Source organism: Gekko japonicus, unplaced genomic scaffold (genome assembly GCF_001447785.1).
Source record: "Gekko japonicus isolate JY-2015 unplaced genomic scaffold, Gekko_japonicus_V1.1 scaffold182, whole genome shotgun sequence".
In the NCBI taxonomy this organism is placed as follows: Eukaryota; Metazoa; Chordata; class Lepidosauria; order Squamata; family Gekkonidae; genus Gekko; species Gekko japonicus.
In genome coordinates, this window is record NW_015173128.1 from 684,950 (window position 1) to 704,822 (window position 19,873).

General features: G+C 49.8%; 1 protein-coding gene across 1 annotated transcript in view; it reads right to left on the reverse strand.

The window, feature by feature from the left end:
- Positions 1-325: 325 nt before the first annotated feature.
- BLMH (bleomycin hydrolase) overlaps positions 326-19,873 on the reverse strand; it is a 40,187-nt gene continuing 20,639 nt past the window's right edge. The window contains exons 7-12 of the mRNA XM_015422039.1: positions 17,759-17,914; positions 14,609-14,767; positions 14,443-14,510; positions 13,807-13,924; positions 11,543-11,612; positions 326-1,240 (exon numbers count right to left, since the gene is read on the reverse strand). Coding sequence (XP_015277525.1) covers positions 1,089-1,240; positions 11,543-11,612; positions 13,807-13,924; positions 14,443-14,510; positions 14,609-14,767; positions 17,759-17,914 — 723 coding nt within the window. The 3' untranslated portion in view covers positions 326-1,088. The remainder of the gene's footprint in view (positions 1,241-11,542; positions 11,613-13,806; positions 13,925-14,442; positions 14,511-14,608; positions 14,768-17,758; positions 17,915-19,873) is intronic.

Consider the following 19,873-nt stretch of genomic DNA (forward strand, 5'->3'; position numbering starts at 1 on the left):
GCCAGATAGAGCTAAAGCTACATCAGCCTGTGTCTCTGGTTAGGAACAATGCCATTATAACCCTCTTCCTTTTATTTATAACTGTTAATTGCTACCCATCCTGCTCTCAGGCAAAAGGAAGGATATAAGCCCAGCGACAATAAAAAGCTTGGCTCGCTGGGTTACCCCCTCCAACCGCTGCTGCAGAAACTTGTAACTGAAGATGCCAGGAAGGGACTTGGTGTGTCCCCACTGCCACCACTTCCTCTGCAGGTCACCTGCAGGTCAGAAATCATCTTTGTATTTTTAGCTAAGTCGCCAACACAGGATGCAAAGGGCATTCGGCAATGTGTATTTATTTAAAACGCGTCATAGCACCATCTAATCGTCAACAGCATTTGAATAAAATCCGTGATTTAAAAAAAAAGTTTTGTTGTTGTTGTTGTTTTTTGCGTGGGCATCTTGCATTCTTCAGTTCTGCCCATGAAGACATCTAAGTGGTTGTTCTGCTGAGCCAGGCAGAATTGACGATCCTGTTGGCTCAGAATCCGGTGTACCGTTTCCAAGGCAAAAAATCCCCCCCAGACAATTCAGACTGTACCACAGTCAGGACAGACAAGAGACAGACAGACAGACGGAAGCTCGTGGATCAGAAATGGACAGGGTCACCCACCCCGTGACTCTCCCTCACTCCAGAAAGAGGCAGGTGAAGCCACCGAACCCTAACCACCACCATTGTTCCCTTACGATCGTCACCCTGCACCCATCTTCTGCCCACGTAGTTTGCTTGAAAGTATCACTTTGGAGGGAGTTTGAAACACACTGAGTGCATAAAGAAAAGAATTCAAAAAAGGACTAAGAAGAAAGAAAGGGACAATCGTACTACAATGGGAAAAGCACACGGCAACGGCAAGATTGCAGAGTAGCCCCATCGGTGAAAAAAGCACAGCTTCCCGCAGAGGACCTGCAGAGGACCACTGGCGACTGCCGCACCTCCAGCGGTGAGCATGGCCGCGTGGCTGCTTTGCCATGGCTCCTGGCCTTCCCGATCCCACCACGCTTGCTTCAAGGTTGACCAGAAGGAGGAGGCAGCGAGGCCCCCCGAGAGTTCACTTGGCCAGAGCGCCCATTGGGTCCCACGCGGGCAGGACGATTGGCTCCTGCTGCATCACCGCCAGGACGTCTTCGGGCACGTGCTTCTTGTCCACCACCACTTCGTACACGTACTCCGAGAACCAGTCGTCTGTCATGATGAGATAACCTGCAGGGGATGACCGGCAACGAGGGCGGGGGTTAGCTACTGGGGCTGCCAGTCTCCAGGTGGTTAAAAGTAAGAGATCATGGATTGGAATGGTAAACAGCAAAATACAACCCTGCAACCAATGCTCCCTCTAAGCTGTGGACTCTTGCGAGCAGAAATTCTACTTTGTCAGCTACCAGCATTTAAGTTGTGAGCAAGCGATTCGGCTTACTGCATAAATTAGTTTGCTCTGGAGCCATCCTTCCTGTGCGAAGACAAAAAACTGTGAGCTGGAGGCTGAAAAACTGGGAGCTAGCTCACACTAACTCAGCTTAGAGGGAACACTGCCTGCAACCTCGAGACTAGTTGTAACCTCGAGACTAGTTGTAATTTGAGGAGATCTCTAGCCACCACCAAGAGACTGCAAAATACAACCGTGATATAATAAGTATATATGATAAAAGCTTAGTGCAACTCCTTTACCTTTTCACAATCAACAAAAGTTTCTACTTATGAACATTCCACCACTGATGGTCTATCAAAATAGATATTGCCTGATGGCGTAATAAACAAGGCAGAATTCAGCAGCAAGCTGGGAGTCTTTATATAATGAACAACAACAGAATATTAAGACTTGGAGAAATCGTTCTGTGCGGGATCTGCCTTGATGAAGCATTGAAACGGGGTCCGAGCCATCCCGTTGTGGAAACCGCAGGTGGTGCTATGTCAAACTACAACACGGAAAATTTTTAGAGGCCCCTGATGATTTTAAGCTCCTTTCCTTGCTTGATAATCCAGATACAGAAATAACTGAAACAGTAGCAAAGTTTCTTTGCAGCGCCATGGTCTCATGGCCTGATAAGTGATACTACGAATTAGGTTTTATTATGATGATGCTCTTATCATGGTGTTACTCTACGATGTTACTCTGCAATTTTAATTTTACTCTGCACGATTTTGTATTTAGATTACTGTATCTTCATGTACAGGCCAATAAAAGGCTTTGGATGGATGGAAAAGAAAAAGAAAAATGGACCACAAAATAGGACTGTTTACATCAGTGTCTCTATGGGTGCACAGTCATCCTTAGAACTCTGGTGGAATGCTTATAAATAGAAACTTTGGTTGATTGTGAAGGGAGCTGCACTACACTTTGATAATGCAAAGATATAGTTATTATATCACGGTTGTATTTTGCAGTCTCCTGGGGGGTGGCTGGAGACCAGTGTTCCCTCTAAGCTGAGTTAGTGTGAGCTAGCTCACAGTTTTTTAGCCTCCGGCTCACACATTTTTGTCTTTGCTCAGGAAGGATGTGGCTCCAGAGCAAACTGTTTTCTGCAGGAGCCAAATCGCTCACTTACAACTTTAATGCCGGTAGCTCACAAAGTAGGATTTTTGCCGAGCGGAGAAGGAGGGAGGGACTTCCGTCTGGGCGTTGGTTTGTGTGCAAGAGCCGGCGGCTGAATGTGTGGACTGTTTATGGCTGTGAATCCGACGGGAGTTTTGCAAAAAAGATAAGTTGGAATTGTGACAGCGAAAAGTGCCTGATAAGCGCTTATAAGTCAACAATTGCGAGGAGGACCCATAGAGAGTCTGGGAGCGAATATAAAAGCGAAAATGAAATTGATACCATTCTCGAAAATGGGGAACTCCGGGGCATGAAAGGAAGAGGATTTATAGTACATGAACTGAGCGTATTAACAACAACCCGAAGGAGGATCTAACAAGCCGGAAAGACAACAGAGGAAGCTCCTCCACGTCAGCGATAGTAAAAGTACCCAGCACGCAAAGAAGCGGTTCTGAATGTGCACAGAAGAGATTTTTTTTATTAACAGAAATTCAAAGGAACATTACTAACATACTAACAGAGAATACATGTAACAGGACTAAGAAAAGAAGTTTGGCAACACACAGAAGAAGCCCAAGAAGATTAATTGGACATTACTAACAGTTTAATTTACCAGTTTATATATCACTCAGCTTTCTCTTTCTCCCACTGTCTACCCCTCCCTTTTTTTCTTTTAAGCAAAATACCTCCCCTTTTTAGGGGAGCCAATAAAACCTTTATTAAAAAAAAAAAAACCAGTATACAATTAATACCAATTGTCACATCTAAAACAATGCAAAACAATACAATAAATACAACTTATTAAAATTAGAATGTGGCGGGCATCTGTTATAAAGTGCTAGTAGTTATGTGGAATGGTCAGTGTGGTAGGACTATTAAAACGCTTGCCAGAACAGCTCAGTCTTTAACTCTCTATGGAATTGTTGAAGATACCGCAGAGCTTGAATTTATGTGACGCTATGTGTCGCTCTGGCAACGGTCTCGTTGCCAGAGCGACGCGTAGCGTCACATCCTGGCGACGGCGGTGCAACGCGTATCGCTGTCCCCCGCGGCAGGGATCCTGTGAAGACGCACGGATCCACCGCCGCAGCTTGGCAGCCCTATTCCCAACCCAGAGCTAACAACCCTATAAAGAACTGTCTTTCTCCAGCCCCTCTGCCCACTGCCCGCTGTTCCGGGACATCGACTCCTCCTGTCCCAGCTCAGGCCTCCGGCTGCCTCTGAACAGCCAGCACCTGTGTAGCCCTCCTGGCCAAAGACGCTGACAATCCTAAAACGCAAACAAGAGACTCCTAACCCGCCAGTTTGATTTCAACTGTGCTGGGGCACAAGGGAGGGGGAGGGGGGGGGAAACCCTTGAAAGGATTGGCGTTGATTTGCCCAGACGGCCAAATCCCAGATCAAATTCCTCCGAGGAAAACTTTCCGGCCTTGAAAACAAAACAAACAGAGGCGGTGATCTGCAAGGACCAGACAAAATGATTCTCGTCATCCACTGTGTTTGCTTTTGGAAACAAAACCACATGCTTCCAAAAATAAGCAGCTTGATAACCAAGAAGGCCGTAGAATTTCCTGACCCTGACAAAGGGGGGGGGGAAGGAGGCCCTGCACATGGGGAGAAGCCCACGCAGGCAACCGGCAAGCAAGGTCACCAATGCCTGCCCTGCTGGGGTTCTGCCTCCCCTTTCAGCAGAGAGTCCTGACGCTACCCAGCAGACCTGGAGTGATGGCGGCAGGGTGGGGATCCGCCATTTCCCCCATAACTCATCACCATCCAGCTAGCTCCCCAGGTCCAACCGTTGCCTTGTTGATTCAGGCAATCTTCTATCAGCCCTCTTGAAGGACTGACGCGGGCCCTGTTATTTGCATTCCTCTGTGCCTAGCCAGGCCTCAGGCACTCCCTGCCAAATCTAACATCCTCATTCCTCCCCTCTTCCTGCAACAAGAGGACTGCCAGACCCCTGCTCTTTCCCAGTGTGCGCAGACAGAGCGCCACGCTCGGCAAAGAGACAGCCCGACCCAAACCAGAACAGAAGGTCGGGATGGGGTAAGCAACCCACATAGCCACTCGCGCCAAGGACATGGCTCCAGCGAAGCAGGCCACGGCCCGAGCCGGGTGACCTGGGACTGGGCGGTGCTGCTGGGGCCCATGCGGGACAGTTGTGTGGGCGGGACAGCCGCAGCGGGCTCCAGGTTGGATGCTTTTGTGTGTTTTTTCGGGTTTTTTTATCCCCCCCCCCCCCCCCCCGGGGGTTTTTTTTTTTTTTTTTTTTAACAAAACACAATATTTGCATTTACTAAAAACTACAACAAAATTAGGGAGGGAATCTACACACTATAGGAGAAAGACAAGAAAACCCACTAAAACCCCAAGGGTTGGAGGTCACATACAGCTTGTAAAAAATTTGGTTAACAATAATAAAAAGCTTTCTTTAACATTGAGAGTGATCAATCATCATCATCATCATCATCATCGCTTGTAAAAACATCCCAACAAATCTGACTATATGAAGAGTAGTCCAGGAGAATCGCTATTTAACTGAGACACAAATTACAGAGAACAATGGCATCTCATTTAACCATTATTTTCCCCTCCACCCATTAAAAGCAAATTACCAATCGGTCTCCCTCAGTAGATATTACACAATCTCGTTTTCTCTTCCATTGCTGTTTTCCTCTTTCTTCTTCCTTGTGGCACCATCTTGCTATATCAGGAACTGGCCATCTCAAAACAAACTCCCTTCTCCTTTTGTTTTATTTGTTTTGGGTCACTGAGCTGCAGCTGATTTAGGGTTTTCAAGGCAAGATGTATTCAGAACCGGTTGGGACTGTAAGCCGCTCTGAGACTCCAAGTGAAGGGTGGGGTATAAACCCAATCTCTTCTTCTACTGGGGCATGGAGGACATTCAGAGAGGTGGCTTGATTAGCCTGCCTCTGCCTCCCAGCCCTGGTATTCTTTGAGGGTCCATATACTTGCCAGGGCCGGCCCTGCTTAGCTTCCAAGATCTGACGCTATCCAGGGGAGGGCAGGGCCTTTCTCATTTCTGGCCAGCTGGTATCCAACTTAAAGCTCTCAAAAGAAGAGATTGAAGAGAAGAAGAGATTGGATTTATACCCCGCCCTTCACTACCCAAGGGAGTCTCAGAGTGGCTTACAAACTCCTTTCCCTTCCCCTCCACACAACAGACACCCTGTGAGGTAGGTGGGGCTGAGAGAGAAGAAGAGATTGGATTTATACCCCGTGGCCCTTCACTACCCAAAGGTGTCTCAGAGTGGCTTACAAACTCCTTTCCCTTCCCCTCCCCACAACAGACGCCCTGTGAGGTAGATGGGGCTGAGAGAGCTCTGACAGAAATGGCTCTTTTTCAAGAACAGCTCTTATCAGAACTACAGCTTGCCTAAGGTCATCCAGCCAGGTGCACGTGGAGGAGTGGGGAATCAAACCCGGTTCTCCCAGATTAGAGTCCGCGCACTTAACCACTACACCAAACTGGCTCTCAAAAGTGGGAATGTTCCCTCTAAGCTGTGGAGTCTTGTGAGCAAAAATTCTGCTTTGTGAGCTACTGGCATTAAAGTTGTGAGCAAACGATTTGGCTAGTGCATAAATTAGTTTGCTCTGGAGCCCTCCTTCCTGAGCTAAAACAAAAATGTGTGAGCTGGAAGCTAAAAAACTGTGAGCTAGCTCATACTAACTCAGCTTAGAGGGAACCCTGGAAGTGACCCTCTGGCCAAAAGCCCCCATGCTCCTCCCTGTGCTAGATGGCCTTGGGTGAGCCCCTCCCCTCCCGCAGACCTTCAGAGGCTGGTGATCAGAGTACAAAGCTGTGGCCAGGACCACCAAGACAACAGGCTCACAGGACGGGTCCCATGCAGTGTTCCCTCTAAGCTGAGTGAGTGTGAGCTAGTTCACAGTTTTTTAGCCTCCGGCTCACACATTTTTGTCTTCGCTCAGGAAGGGATGGCTCCAGAGAAAACTAAGTTATGCCGTAGCCAAATCGCTCGCTCACAACTTAAAGGCCAGTAGCTCACAAAGTTTTGCTCACAAGACTCCACAGCTTAGAGGGAGCATGTGCCCCTCACCAGCCCCTCCCTTGGCCATGGGGACCAGCACAAATTCAACAGCGACCCTAACGCATGCGATGTAAGAAGCCCCAGCCCTGAAGCAAGCAGCACTCCAGAGCCAGAAGAGATCCTCCAGTGAGCTGAGGGCAACTGGCCAGGCAGGGCACTGCGGGGCCCACCTCTGCCTATCCAGCCGGGGCAGGGCTGGGGCTGGGGAGGGGCAAAGGCTCCTCCGGATCCCATTCATGAAACGGGGGGCCTCGAAGAAGAGCAAGCCGGGAAGGAGCTCAGGGAGACCCTGGGCTGCCAGCAAGCCGGCTTGACAAGGTCAGCGCTGAGGAATGCCTGTAATCGGGCCAGCTCTCGCCTTGTTATTTTTAATCTCTTAAAAGCCCAAAGAGTTTTGTGCACTTGTCTTTGGCGGCCAGCAACGAGTCTTGTGGGTTCAGGCATTTTTCACTGCTGGAGCAACTCTGGGTTACAGCAGGCTTATAAAACGGAGGGGTAAACGAAGAGCTAAAAATAGCCCAGCAGTGATGGGGGCGTGGGGGGGACGGGACGGCTGCACGTGGAGATCATTCATGCAGCCCTCCTGCACAACACTCTCTCTGCCTTGGCCTTGCCGAGAAAGGCCGGGCTGTGCACCTGAAGGCTCAAGTCTCAATGGGAGAGACCCTTTGGTTATTTTCTTTCAACAAAAGGCATTCAGGGCTGCTGGCTGGATGACTCTGTCGGGGCACTGCCTGCCTCCCCCCCCGCGCCTCTAGCACCAAAATGTCATCTACGCAGTCCAAACCACCGATTTTTATTTCTAATGGCAAAGCTATACAATCCCAAGCGACTCCTACACAGGCAGATTCCAAACAAAGGATGCTAAGAGTTCTAAACACCCCGTGTGTGTGTGGGTGGGGGGGGGGGATTTGCAGCCCTCGTAGCAAGGCAAACCTAGAAAGGGGCACTGTGAGACCTTCTCCCCTCACCTATTGGCCCTCGCACAACAGAGAGGTGGAACAGCCGGGCAACCCAGGGCGATGCCCACGCTTGTCAAATGCAGCTGCATGTATTAGTAAACAACATCACCGTTACTGCTCATGTGCTGCTTTCCCCCCAGAGTTCAGAGTGCTTCCTGAACATACAACAGAGTGCTTCCTGAACATACAACAGAGTGCTTCCTGAACATACAACAGGCTAGTGATAATCTCCCCATGTGCCAGACTGGACAGAGGATGGGAGATTCTAAAGCAGCCAGTCGGTGATACTCGTTGCCCCACGAGCCTCCTTCCTTTCACAGTGACCAGGGAATTCCCTGTTCAAGAGGACCTGGGGCATCTGTTAAGCGCTGCCAAGAGGCCATGCGGTTTTGTCTGGCACTGTCTCCCATGAAATACACTGGGGTGCCATGTGGGGAGGGAGAAAAGCCCCTATTCCAGCGCTGATTCGAGAAACAAGAGTTGTTTGGCAGGCTGTGGCATAGCCTGTGTTTTGTCCCCCACCCCCCAGAAGGTACCAATAGCAACCTTTCCCTCCAAGAAAGCTTTAAGAAAGGCTAATGAACTTTTCCCCATACAAAATGAGATTAGATCAGGGGCTGAAAGGAACAGAGCCCAAGCGGGGCAGGTGGATGTGTTCCTTCTTGGCCATAAACGCCATCCAGGAATTCTCTAAGCTTTGCCTTATGACCCGGCGGTTATTAAAGGGGGGAGGAGGGGAGAGTGGGGGGATCTCTGTTTTGTGCATCTGCCAGGACTATCCAGTGTCCTGGCAGCAGGAGCCAAGAAGTGCCTTCACCAGTTCATAAGAATCCTGTGCTGGGGCAGAAGAGACCAGGCAGGCCAAGAGAAACAGATGGGCTCCCCTAACCGTGCCGGGTAAAGTGCTCAGCCCTTTGGCTGGGAGTTAGACTTTTTACCACCACAGGGGCTGCTAGTCAGGCATGTTCCATGCCCCAAGGGGATCCACATTTGAGGCATGGAACATGAGAGAGCCAGTTTGGTGTCGTGGTTAAGTGTGCGGACTCTAATCTGGGAGAACCGGGTTTGATTCCCCACTCCTCCACTTGCACCTGCTGATGTGACCTTGGGTCAGTCACAAGCTCTGGCACAGCTGTCCGTGAAAAAGAGCAGTTTGTGTCAGAGTTCTCTCAGCCCCACCCACCTCACAGGGTGTCTGTTGTGGGGAGGGGGAGGGAAAGGAGTTTGTAAGCCGCTCTGAGACTCCAAGTGAAGGGCGGTGTATAAATCCAATCTCTTCTTCTTCTTCTTCTTCTTCTTCACATTTTGCTCTCGGAATTACACACCTTCTCTAACAGATTTTTGAGTCCAGTGGTACCTTCGAGACCAACAAAAGTTTATTCCAGGTATGAGCTTTCATGTGCCACGCACACTGCCTCAGATACACTGAAATGGAAACTAACCCCTTCTCTGTGACAATATACGTGCCTGTGGCAGCCTGGATTAGTCAACTGGGGGGGCTTCCAGATCGAATGAATCAGCAGTGAGAGCCCCAGCACCTGTTTACCGCCTCTCTTACAGAGCTTCTAGCAGGACACCATGGCCTAAATGACGGAACCAATGAATCTCGTGCACAGGGAAGGGAGAGAGCAAGCGTGCCAGGGTTCCTGATCCAAATAGCGGGAAGGTATATGAGGCACGCCCTGACCTGGACTGCCCAGGCTAGCCTGATCTTCTCAGATCTCGGAAGCTAAGCAGGGTCGGCCCTGGCTAGTATTTGGATGGGAGACTTCCAAGCAATACCAGGGTCGTGACCGGGAGGCAGGCCATCTCTTGCCTTGAAAACCTACAGGGTTGCCGTACGTCAGCCGTGACCTGACGGCACTCCACCATATGGAGGCCCAAACCCTGCGGCTGAAGTTGTGCCTGGAGAAAGAAGCAAAGCGGATGTTCCTGAAGCAACAACAGAAAGCGGGAGAGGGACCTGAGAAAGTGGAGGTGAATAAAGACACGGAAGAAGATGAAGAGAAGGATGTGGCTCTGATATCATCTCGATTAGTCTGGCAAAACCCTTTGATTTGAAGCAGAACTAGGGGTTGCTGCCCCTAAAGCATTTAAAAACTAATTTGGACTTTGACAGGAGGAGAGGAAAATGTAAAACAGCGTAATTTCGATAGCCTGATGTTTATTCTTAATGCATAACTCTAAATGTGCGTTTATTTTAAATGCATATTTACACTACAGCGTTTATTGTCAACGTATAATTTTAAAACTAAGATGCCCAACTACAGCCAAATATGTTTCTGATTGTTTGCCTTTTAATCTGATATTTTTATTATAATATCTCTCATGCTTTATTATTTGGATAAAAGAGATGTATCAACAATTTTAAACTTCTGTAATAAGGATCCTTGTTACTCTAGTTTTAGGTTGTTCCCATCCCCCGACCCTGCAGTACTGTAGTTTAGAAAAGCAATAAAAATGTTGTTGTTTTTTTTAAATGAAGCTGTGCCTGGAGAGGAGGCTGGCAGGCGATTCCTGCTCAGACCTTGAAGAAGAGGCAGGCGGAAAGAGGGTGGTTTCCAGGACTGGCTCTTTCCCACGTGACTTATGTTAATGGGTTGAGGTTTCATTCGTATTCAGGGGTCTTGTTGTAGAAAAAGAGCTGCCGGAGCTCATTAGCATAACTCATTAGCATAACTTATTTGCATATGCCACGCCCCCTGACATCACCGGAAGTGACAGAAGGCCACACCCCCTGACATCACCGGAAGTGTGTCAGAAGGCCCGGCTACTTACCCTCCTGCTTCATCCTCATTCCCAAACGGAATGAGGATCGAAGCAGAGGGCGGGGTAAAGAAGGGCGCGGGGCTTCACCACGTGACCGCCCCGCCCCCTAGAGGTTCTCTTCCGGAGCTCCGTACCTGAGAGCTCCCCCCCGACTAGAGCCCTGTTCGTATTATGTCAGCAACCTTGAGCACTGCCTATTATGAAAGGTGGGAAATATTTGTGAAGCAAAATAAAAAACGTGGCCTCTCCACCATGTTGCGTCCCAGAGACATTGACTTACTTTCTGCCAGAAAAGTACTCTAGGCGGTTAATGAAAACAGGAACACAAAATCAACACACAGAACAAATTCTCAGGTGCCGCTGAGGATGGGGGAGATCTCAAAAGCAGGAGACCCCATAATCCTCGTGCAAGTATAAAACATGGGGGAAATCTTGAAACAGATTTTACCAAGTGCCTTAAGATGCCAGGACACAGTGAGTGAAGGCGTCCCGCTGCCAGGGACGCACCACAACTCTTCGCTGTCTTGTACAAGTGTGGGGCAGTGCTCACGGGGACACGGTGTCAGCAAGCTACCAAATTTCTTTTCTGTTGGTTCTCCATGTATGCGCTTGATTGCTTTCGCTTTCATATGTAGACCTGTTGATGTGCTTAATTGCTTAGCTGCTGGAACGTCTATATCTCTCAAGGCCACAGGTGGTTGCTGCTGGATAGTTGCTTGGGTGATCTCACGAAGAACCGTGGGAAGGAGATATGTTATGCCGCCTAGAAGCGTTTGCTCCCAGGCCCGATGGCGCGCAGGGGAAGTCACGCAATTGAGCCTCATCTGTTTGAATGTAATATAACCTGTCATGCTCGTTGCTCCCCCCTCATTCCTAACAGTGATCCTGTACATGCACCTATAGCTTCAAATAAAGTAAAACCTTTCTGCAAGAGTGTACTTCATTGATGCTGTGGGGAAGCCTGACACATGGGAGGCTGCCTGCCTAAGTCAGTCCCGTGGTCTCCCTGGATTAGTGTTGCCTCCTCTGACTGGCAGCAGCGCTCCAGGGTCCCCAGCAGAGAATGCCGGCGCTGACCTTCTGCAGAACAATGGGTGTTCCGTCACCGAGCCACAGCAGCCTAACCTCCTTTAAAGACACCCCATATCCAGACCCATCAGGGAGAAATGGTTACCTTTATTCCCACGATCTTCCCCCCATGAGTTCTCCACACGCCACTTCTCAAAGGAGTCCTCTTGGTCTTCCTAGAAAGGAAACATGAAGGAACTGTGAGGAAACCCCTCCAAAAGCAACTAGAAGCAACCACCGCTTCCGGTCGTAGAAAGGCAAACTTCCATCGGCTCACAGATGTGCAGGAGTGGAGGTGGCACCCTGGACACAGGGAACAACTCCCTCGCCCTCTTCCAGGGCATGAGGGCTACAAGCCCAAATCCCATCACGCTTGTATCAGGGCCTGAAAGTGACAGTTCCCAACTTGCCCTTCGTGGGCTGTGTTTTATTGATGCTAAAATGCATCCTCTGCCTTTGTTTTCAGGGAAATGGGGAGGGCCGGGCAAGAAATGCAGAATTTGGTGAACGGGCCATCTACCAGGCAATCCCTACCATAACGCAAATAATAAAATCAGTTTATTGACTCCCTGGATGCAATGCATTGAGAGAGCGGGCGTGTATTCTAAGCTCAAAAATTCACAAAGCCGACTTTCAAAAAGGTTTTGCATGAGGGAATGAAGGACCCCCCCTCCACCCAGGCCCTTCCTGGCCTCAGGATTCTGGAATTTCTCATCAAAACTGCCTTCTAGCTCAAACCAAACAAGCCTTGGAAGGTCTGCCTGGAAGCACGTTTAAGCCCTTAAACTGGGTCAAACAACAGTGAGCTTAGCAAAGGCTGGCGAGGATTAAGAAGTACCTTTTGGGAAAAGAAAGTTACATTGCAATTGTAGACAGAAATCTGTTTGCACAACAGGTATTTAGAAACAAACCAAAAAAAAAATTGAAATCTGCCTTCAGGGGGCGGTTGGCAAATCCGGCAGTGTTTACGGAATGCCTAAAAAAGCACTGCAGTTTTTAATCTCACCGTCTTCCACGGAAAGAAGTTTTAATTATTTGGATTTCTGAGAGCAAAGAGCCTCCAAATGTTTGAACTGCTGGTTGCCTGCTGTTAAAATCTCCACGCAGCCACAAGGCTTACTGAGTGATCTTAGTTTCCGGAGGGCAGCCATGACTGTCTGCAACAGAAGAGCCAGATTCCGCCAGTAGCTCGCCCAGGCTGGACCGCTCTCATCAGATCTCAGAAGTTAAGCAGGGTCGGGCCTGGTCAGTAGTTGGACGGTAGGCCACCAAGGAAGTCCAGGGTCGCTACGCAGAGGCACGGAACGGCGAACCATCTTGGAATGTCTCTTGCCTCGGAAAGCCTAGGGCTGGGGTGTCAAACATGCGGCCCGGGGGCCGGATCAGGCCCCCGGAGGGCTCCTATCAGGCCCGCAGCGGAACTGGCTGTCTTCTGCTTCTTCTTCCAGTTCTGCTGCTGCTGCGTCATCGTAGGTTTGCAGCTTACAGATACACACCTGAACAGCACCCTGAAGACTGCAACAGCACAGACATTTTGATGCAATAATTCAGAGCAAGAGGTGTCAGTTATCAGACACTGCTAAATAAACAAAATATTGCAAGAGTGCTGATGTTTTAAGCATATTTTTAATTTAAATTTAAAAAAAAAACACCTTTGTGTTTGCGTCCTTTATAAAGTTTATATCTCCGCTACCTGGCATTACATTTTATGACACACTTGGCCCGGCCCAACAAGGGCTCATTTATGTCAGATCCGGACCCCATAACAAATGAGTTCGACACCCCTGGCCTAGGGGGTCACCATAAATCAGCTGTGACCTGATGGCACTTTCCACCAGCACCTTAGAGGCCAACAAAATTTGGGCGGGAGGGAATAAGTTTTGTCAACGTTGGAAGCTACCTTTGTCAGAGTGATTTTAGGAAGGGGTATAGTAATGTGACCTTTTTCATCTCTTTCCTCTCATATTTATTTGTGGTGTGTTTTCAGCCCGGCTATTTTTCTTTGCTGGTTTTCCAGTTTTGTTCGCTGCTTTTCTACTAATTTTCATGTGGCATGTTGGTTCAGAAGGGGAAGGACCAGTGTCAATAGCCTGGCCTTTCAAATCAGTGTGGCCACAACGTTCAGCCACATGCCTTCTTCATCTTGGGGGGCCAGTCACTATTGCTGCCTGACCCATCATCAGTGAGGAGCTGAGAGGGCAGGAGGCCCCCAAGAGCTGGATGCAAATCTTGTCATCGTTAGATAACGACGGTCTTTTGCAAAAGGTATGCAATGCAACTGACACATTTGCTCAAAAGGATTCTGCCAGTGGGCCTTGCTCCAAGGACCATCATGTGGGGGCAGGGAAGTTATCTGCCCCAGCAGCTCACCTTCTCGGTGAAAGCAGTTAGGACCATGGCGTGGGTCATCATGGAATCCCCGAAGATCAGCCGCTCGTCCTTGTTCATGTTCTTGACAGACACCCCGAACACCAGCTTGTGATCAAATCTACAAATAGTCCACACAAAGAAGAAGAGCTTGGATATATACCCCGCCCTTCACTACCCAGAGCGGTTTCCCTTCCCCTCCCCACAACAGACACCCTGTGAGGTCGGTGGGGCTGAGAGGGCTCTGACAGAAACTGCTCTTTTTCAAGAACCGCTCTGACAGGACTTTGGCTTGCCCAAGGTCATCGAGCAGCTGCAAGTGGAGGAGTGGGGAATCAAACGCGGTTCTCCCAGATTAGAGTCCGCGCACTTAACCACGACACCAAACTGGCACCAAACCACTACACCAAAAAAGGACAGTGACATGTGGGGGTACAGCCTTCAATAGTCGCCTTACATCATATAAGAACAGCATAAAATCAGCAGTAAGCAGACACGGAGCAGAAGTAAACACAAGAATGGGAACAGGGATTGGTTGGCCCCGGTGCGCCAAGCTCAGCATAACCAGGAGAGCTGGAACCCCTCCCGGAAGGCAGCTTGCTGGCTCACGGCCCGATGTGCTCCTTTGCCAACACTTACATGTTCATGTCGTTGATGCCCAGTTTGCTGTTGAAGTGCTTTCCGACGTCACAGCCGAACCAGACCGCCTGGGAAGAGAAGGAGCAGCTGGCTGTCAGGCCCCTTTGGGAGACCCAAAGGGAAGGGACAGCCCTACACGCCCACAGGCCAAAGCAATGGACCAGACCTCTCCGTCCCGAATAGAAGAGGCGGCCACTTTCTTCAAGAGCTCAATCGGCTGGTTGTTGTAAAGAGTCTTTCTTCCCCCAACCATGTTGCTCAGATACTCCACCGTGTACAGTCTGTTGTATGGGTTCTGGGGCCGGGGGTCGTTGACGAGGCAAACCTGCCAAGATTTAAAAAAGAGTAAGCCAAACCATTGGGTCATCGTAAAAAGACAGAGGGGGGTTCACGAAGGTGTGTCCTAGCTGTACTGACTCCCTCAGGTAGAGCTGCACATCCTCTTTGCTAGAGGAGGCCAAAGGGAACCTCTGGCCGGCACGCCAGCTCCCTCTAAGAACAGCTCGCCAGAGGCCTCTGGGACTGCAAGGCACAGGTGGTGACAGCCACTTCCCTGTTCCCCCCTCCGTTCGTCTGACCATGGAGGTTCAATTTAGCTAGCATGACTCATTTAGCGGTCAAGAGAGTCATCCTGTGTCAGTTTTGTCCAGCCTGGTCACAAAGCGGTCTAAGGTTAGCATCCACCACATCTTGTGGCAACATGTTCCGTGAGTTCCTTATGTGTCGGGATGAGGACTCATTCTGACTCCACCCTCCTGATGGGGGCTCGTAACTAGCACCTCCAGGTGAGTTTTTCGAGATCTGCTCGGGGCCGATCGATACAGCACACTCAACACAGGGCTGCTGCTTAGAATGGCGTTCCCATCTCCCACTCCCCATCCGGAGACTCGTAGGGCCCCCTATTGTGATGGTATCACGGTGCAGGATTCCTTCTCAGCAGCACCCAATGCCCTGGAGAGAGACACGGGGGAAGCTATCTACTTAATGGTGTCACCACACATGGTGGGCCCCTTTATGTGCTACAGGGATGCCACTTCGGGTGGCAGTCTCACGCTGTGCCTAATACTAGGTTCCACCCCTCGGAACACACCCAATCAGGTTGAATTCGTAGACCTTGGGCCATGCACAGCCTGCCAGATAAACCTCCTGTTCTTGCAGACCTGTATCAAAAAATCCTTCGTCCCCTGTGGATTTAGGGAGTGTCAGCTAGACGGGCTTGTTGTGTGCCAGATAGGCACCTAGGGTTGCCAACTCCGGATTCAGAAATACCTGGAGATTATTTAGTTATTATATCATCATCATCATCATCATTTATATCCCGCCCAACTTGCGGGCGGGCTCAGGGCAGGTAACATCATTAGAAGTTCAGTTTAAAACATTAAACATTGAGACACAATAAAACATTATAACAACTAAAACAATGGGTACTGCTTGGAACAAGCGTCAGTTGGCTATAAAGTTCTGGCCCAGTGGTACAACGAGTTAAAGGCCAGTTGTCGGTGGTCAGTAGGCAGGTGACAGACGGGTGACAGCAACCCCAGGGAGGCCATAGATGGGCACCCGCTGCCTCAACCAAAGGCCTGGCGGAAGAGCTCCGTCTTGCAGGCCCTGTGGAATTGAAGGAGGTCCCGCAGGGCCCTGGTCTCAATAGGGAACCTGTTCCACCAGGCTGGGGCCAGGACAGAGAAAGCCCTGGCCCCGGTTGAGGCAAGACGGCCGTCCTTCGGGCCAGGGACCACCAGGAGATGTTGATCTTCCGAGCGTAACGCTCTTCGAGGCGTATATGGGAAGAGGCGGTCCCTTAGATATGTTAGTCCCAGGCCATATAAGGTTTTGAAGGTCAAAACCAACACCTTGAAGCAAATCCGGTACTCAACTGGCAACCAATGCAGGTTGGCGGAGCACGTGCCTAACGTGAGCCAGCATAGGCCCTGACGTCAGCAGGCGCGCTGCCACATTCTGCACCAGTTGAAATTTCCGGATCAGCTTTAAGGGTAAGCCTGCGTAGAGCGAGTTGCAGTAGTCAAGTCCGGAAGTGACCATTGCATGGGTCACCGTCGCTAGGTCTTGGGGGGACAGATAGGGCTTCAGTAGCCTGATCTGCCTAAGATGGAAAAACGCAGATCTGGCAACTGCAGCAACCTGGGCCTCCATGGAGAGAGAGGCATCCAGTGTCACTCCCAGACTCCTCACTGTCTGGGCCGGCACCAAAGGTGCCCCTTCCAGTGTGGGGAGCCTGGCGCCCCCATCCAACCCCCCTCGGCCCAGGTACAGGACCTCCGCTCTCGATGGATTTAACTTCAACCGACTCCGCCGCAACCATCCCGCCACAGCACCCAAAGCCTCAGCCAAGTCCGTGGGAACGGAAGAACAGATGGCCATCCATTAACAGATAGAGCTGGGTATCATCAGCGTACTGATGACAACCCAGCCCATAGCTCCGGACTAAATGGGCGAGGGGTTTGAAGGTGGAGCCTGAGGAAGTGGGGTTTAAGAAGGGGAGAGCCCTTGGTAGGGCCGTAGTCCATGCTCGCCACCTTCCAAAGCAGCCATTTTCTCCAGGACAAGTGGAATAAATGTTTGAAATAAATAAATGTTTTAAATAAATAAGTAATAGATAAATAAGGGATTTATGTCGCCTGGAGGTCAGCTGTAACTGTGAGAGATCTCCGGACTCCACCTGGAGGTTGGCGACACCAACTGGATCAGATGGGGAGGGGGTCACACGTACCCAGCAAGGGAAACAGAGGGCAACAGAGGCTGCCACAGGTCTGTACGTCCAGGTTGAAGCCACTGGGCAGGATTCACCTAGAGGAAGGAAGGTTAAAGGCCACTTTCCTTCTACATGTGTCAGTGGAAGGTGCCCACAATGGCGCCAAGCCACTACATTCAGGCAGGGCTATTTTTGGGCAGGAACGCACAGGAACGGAGTTCCGTCTGGCTCCCGAGTTGGCCACGCCCAGCAGGAACTCATTAGCATAATAGGCCACACCCAACAGCAGAAACCCATTAGGATTGGCTACATTAGGGGTGTGTGGCCTAACATGCAAAGGAGTTCCTGCTACAAAAAAGGCCCTGGGTTTGACAACAAAAGGTCAACAGAATAAGAAGCAAAAGGTGGGTGTGGCTGGATGACCACACTTCTGGTAACATGGGGGTGCAGCCTAATGGGCTAATGAGCTGTGCTGTCAGGGGTGTGGCCTAATATGCTAATGAGTTTCTGCTGTTGGGTGTGGCCTATTATGCTAATGAGTTCCTGCTGGGCTTTTTCTACAAAAAGAGCCCTGCATTCAAGGATTTTATGGCGTTACCCAACTTTGCTTTCCATATCGAAGACGGGCTTGACGTGCTCCTGGTAGAACTGCAATGGCGAGACTGGCCCGATCTTGTGATAGGTCTTCTCCTTATCGTAGAACTCCCAGCAGAACGTTTCCGGTGGGCTCCCCAGGCAGATGGAAACTATTCGAAATACCTTTCAGGGGCAGAGCGAGAGAATGGAAGAGTGAGCGCCGTCCCCTCAGCATCCGTACCGATCTTATGCCATAAAAACTGAAAGCAAGCCAGGGAAGGAATCTCGATAAGAGAGGGCAGGAGGAAGGAGTGTCCTGACCCAGGTGGCCCAGGCTAGCCTGATCTCGTCAGGTCTCGGAAGCTAAGCAGGATCCGCCCTGGTTAGTATTTGGATGAGAGACCACCAAGGAAGCCCAGGGTCGCTATGCATAGGAAGGCAACCGTGAACCACCTCTGAATGTCTCTTGCCTTGAAAACCCTACAGGGTCACCATACGTCAGCTGCAACTCAATGGCCCTTTGCACACACACGGAGGAGGAAAGAGCACAAAATCACAAGGTATATACCTGGTCTAAAAAATATCCCCCCAAACACCTCTCTAACAGACCTATATGAGGAACGAAAAAGCATTTAAGGGCAAAGGCCCTCGATATTAAACAATGTGCAAAAGGAAAAAAAAGAAATCTTTCTTCATTTGATTTATTGCTATATCCACCAAGTTTAACAGTCATTTCCAAGACACCTAAAATAAAGAAATTTTACTCGTCGTAAGAACCTATGAAGAGCCCTGCTGGATCAGAGCAATGGTCCATCTAGTCCAGCATCCTGTCTCACACAGGGGCCAACCAGTTCCTCTGGAGGGCCAACAACAGGGCAGAGAGGCCCAGGCCTTCCCCTGATGTTGCCTCCTGGCTTTGGGATTCAGAGGATTAGAGGAAGAGGAGATTGGATTTATACCCCGCCCTTCACTACCCAAAGGTGTCTCAGAGCGGCTTACAAACTCCTTTCCCTTCCCCTCCCCACAACAGACACCCTGGGAGGGAGGTGGGGCTGAGAGAGCTCTGACAGAAACGGTTCTTTTTCAAGAACAGCTCTTATCAGAACTACGGCTTGCCCAAGGTCATCCAGCCAGGTGCAAGTGGAGGAGTGGGGGATCAAACCCGGTTCTCCCAGATTAGAGTCAGTGCACTTAGCCACTACACCAAACTGGCTCTCAGATTACTGCCTCTGAACATGGAGGTCCACCTCAGTCACCATGGCTAGTAGCCCCTGATAGACCTCTCCTCCATGAATCTATCTAATCCCCTTTTTAAGCTGTCCATTACTGTGGCCATCACTACATCCTCTGGCAGCAAATTCCACTTTTTAATCACTCTCTGTGTAAAGCAGTGTTTCCTTTTGTCCGTCCTGAACCTACTGCCCATCAGTTTCATTGAATGTCCTCGAGTTCCAGTATTTTGGGAGAGGGAGAAAAAATTCTCTTTGTCAACTCTCTCCACCCAATGAACAATTCTATAAACTTCTATCATGCCCCCCCCCCCCAGTTGTCTCTTTTCTAAACTGAAAGTCCCAGACTCTTCGGCCATTTCTCATAGGGAAGCTGGTCCCCTTTGCAATACCATTTGGAGACCTATCGTCACTCCCAGTGACAACAAACCTAGGATGCGATTCTGGAACCCCCAAAAGGAACTGACTCAGTGTGTTAATGACAGAAATTTAGCAGGAGAGGACCAAACTGTACAAGGTCGGCTCCCCTGCCCCAACTGGCATGTTCACTGCAAAACCTGTCCTGCATGCCCCTGATCTTTCCATCCCAAAGTACAATTTGATTTCGATGCGCCCCTCTCCCACGCACGTCTTTCCTTTTGTACCCTTAGATGCTCACTGATGCACAAATCTTGAGCAGCACAAAACACTTATTTTAGATGCAAGGACTAAAATTTTGCAATTGCTAGAGTGATCTCGGGATCCTTATCACTGAGCAAAAGAGCCAGGGTTTCCGGAGTATAGGAGGATGAATGGTTGAATAAAGGCTTAATATAGTAACCCCTCATAATCTCAAAAAAATCTGCATTCCAGCAGGGTGTGAAAGGATGTATCAACCCTGCTAAGGCCACAGGGGCCTATTCAAAAATCTCCC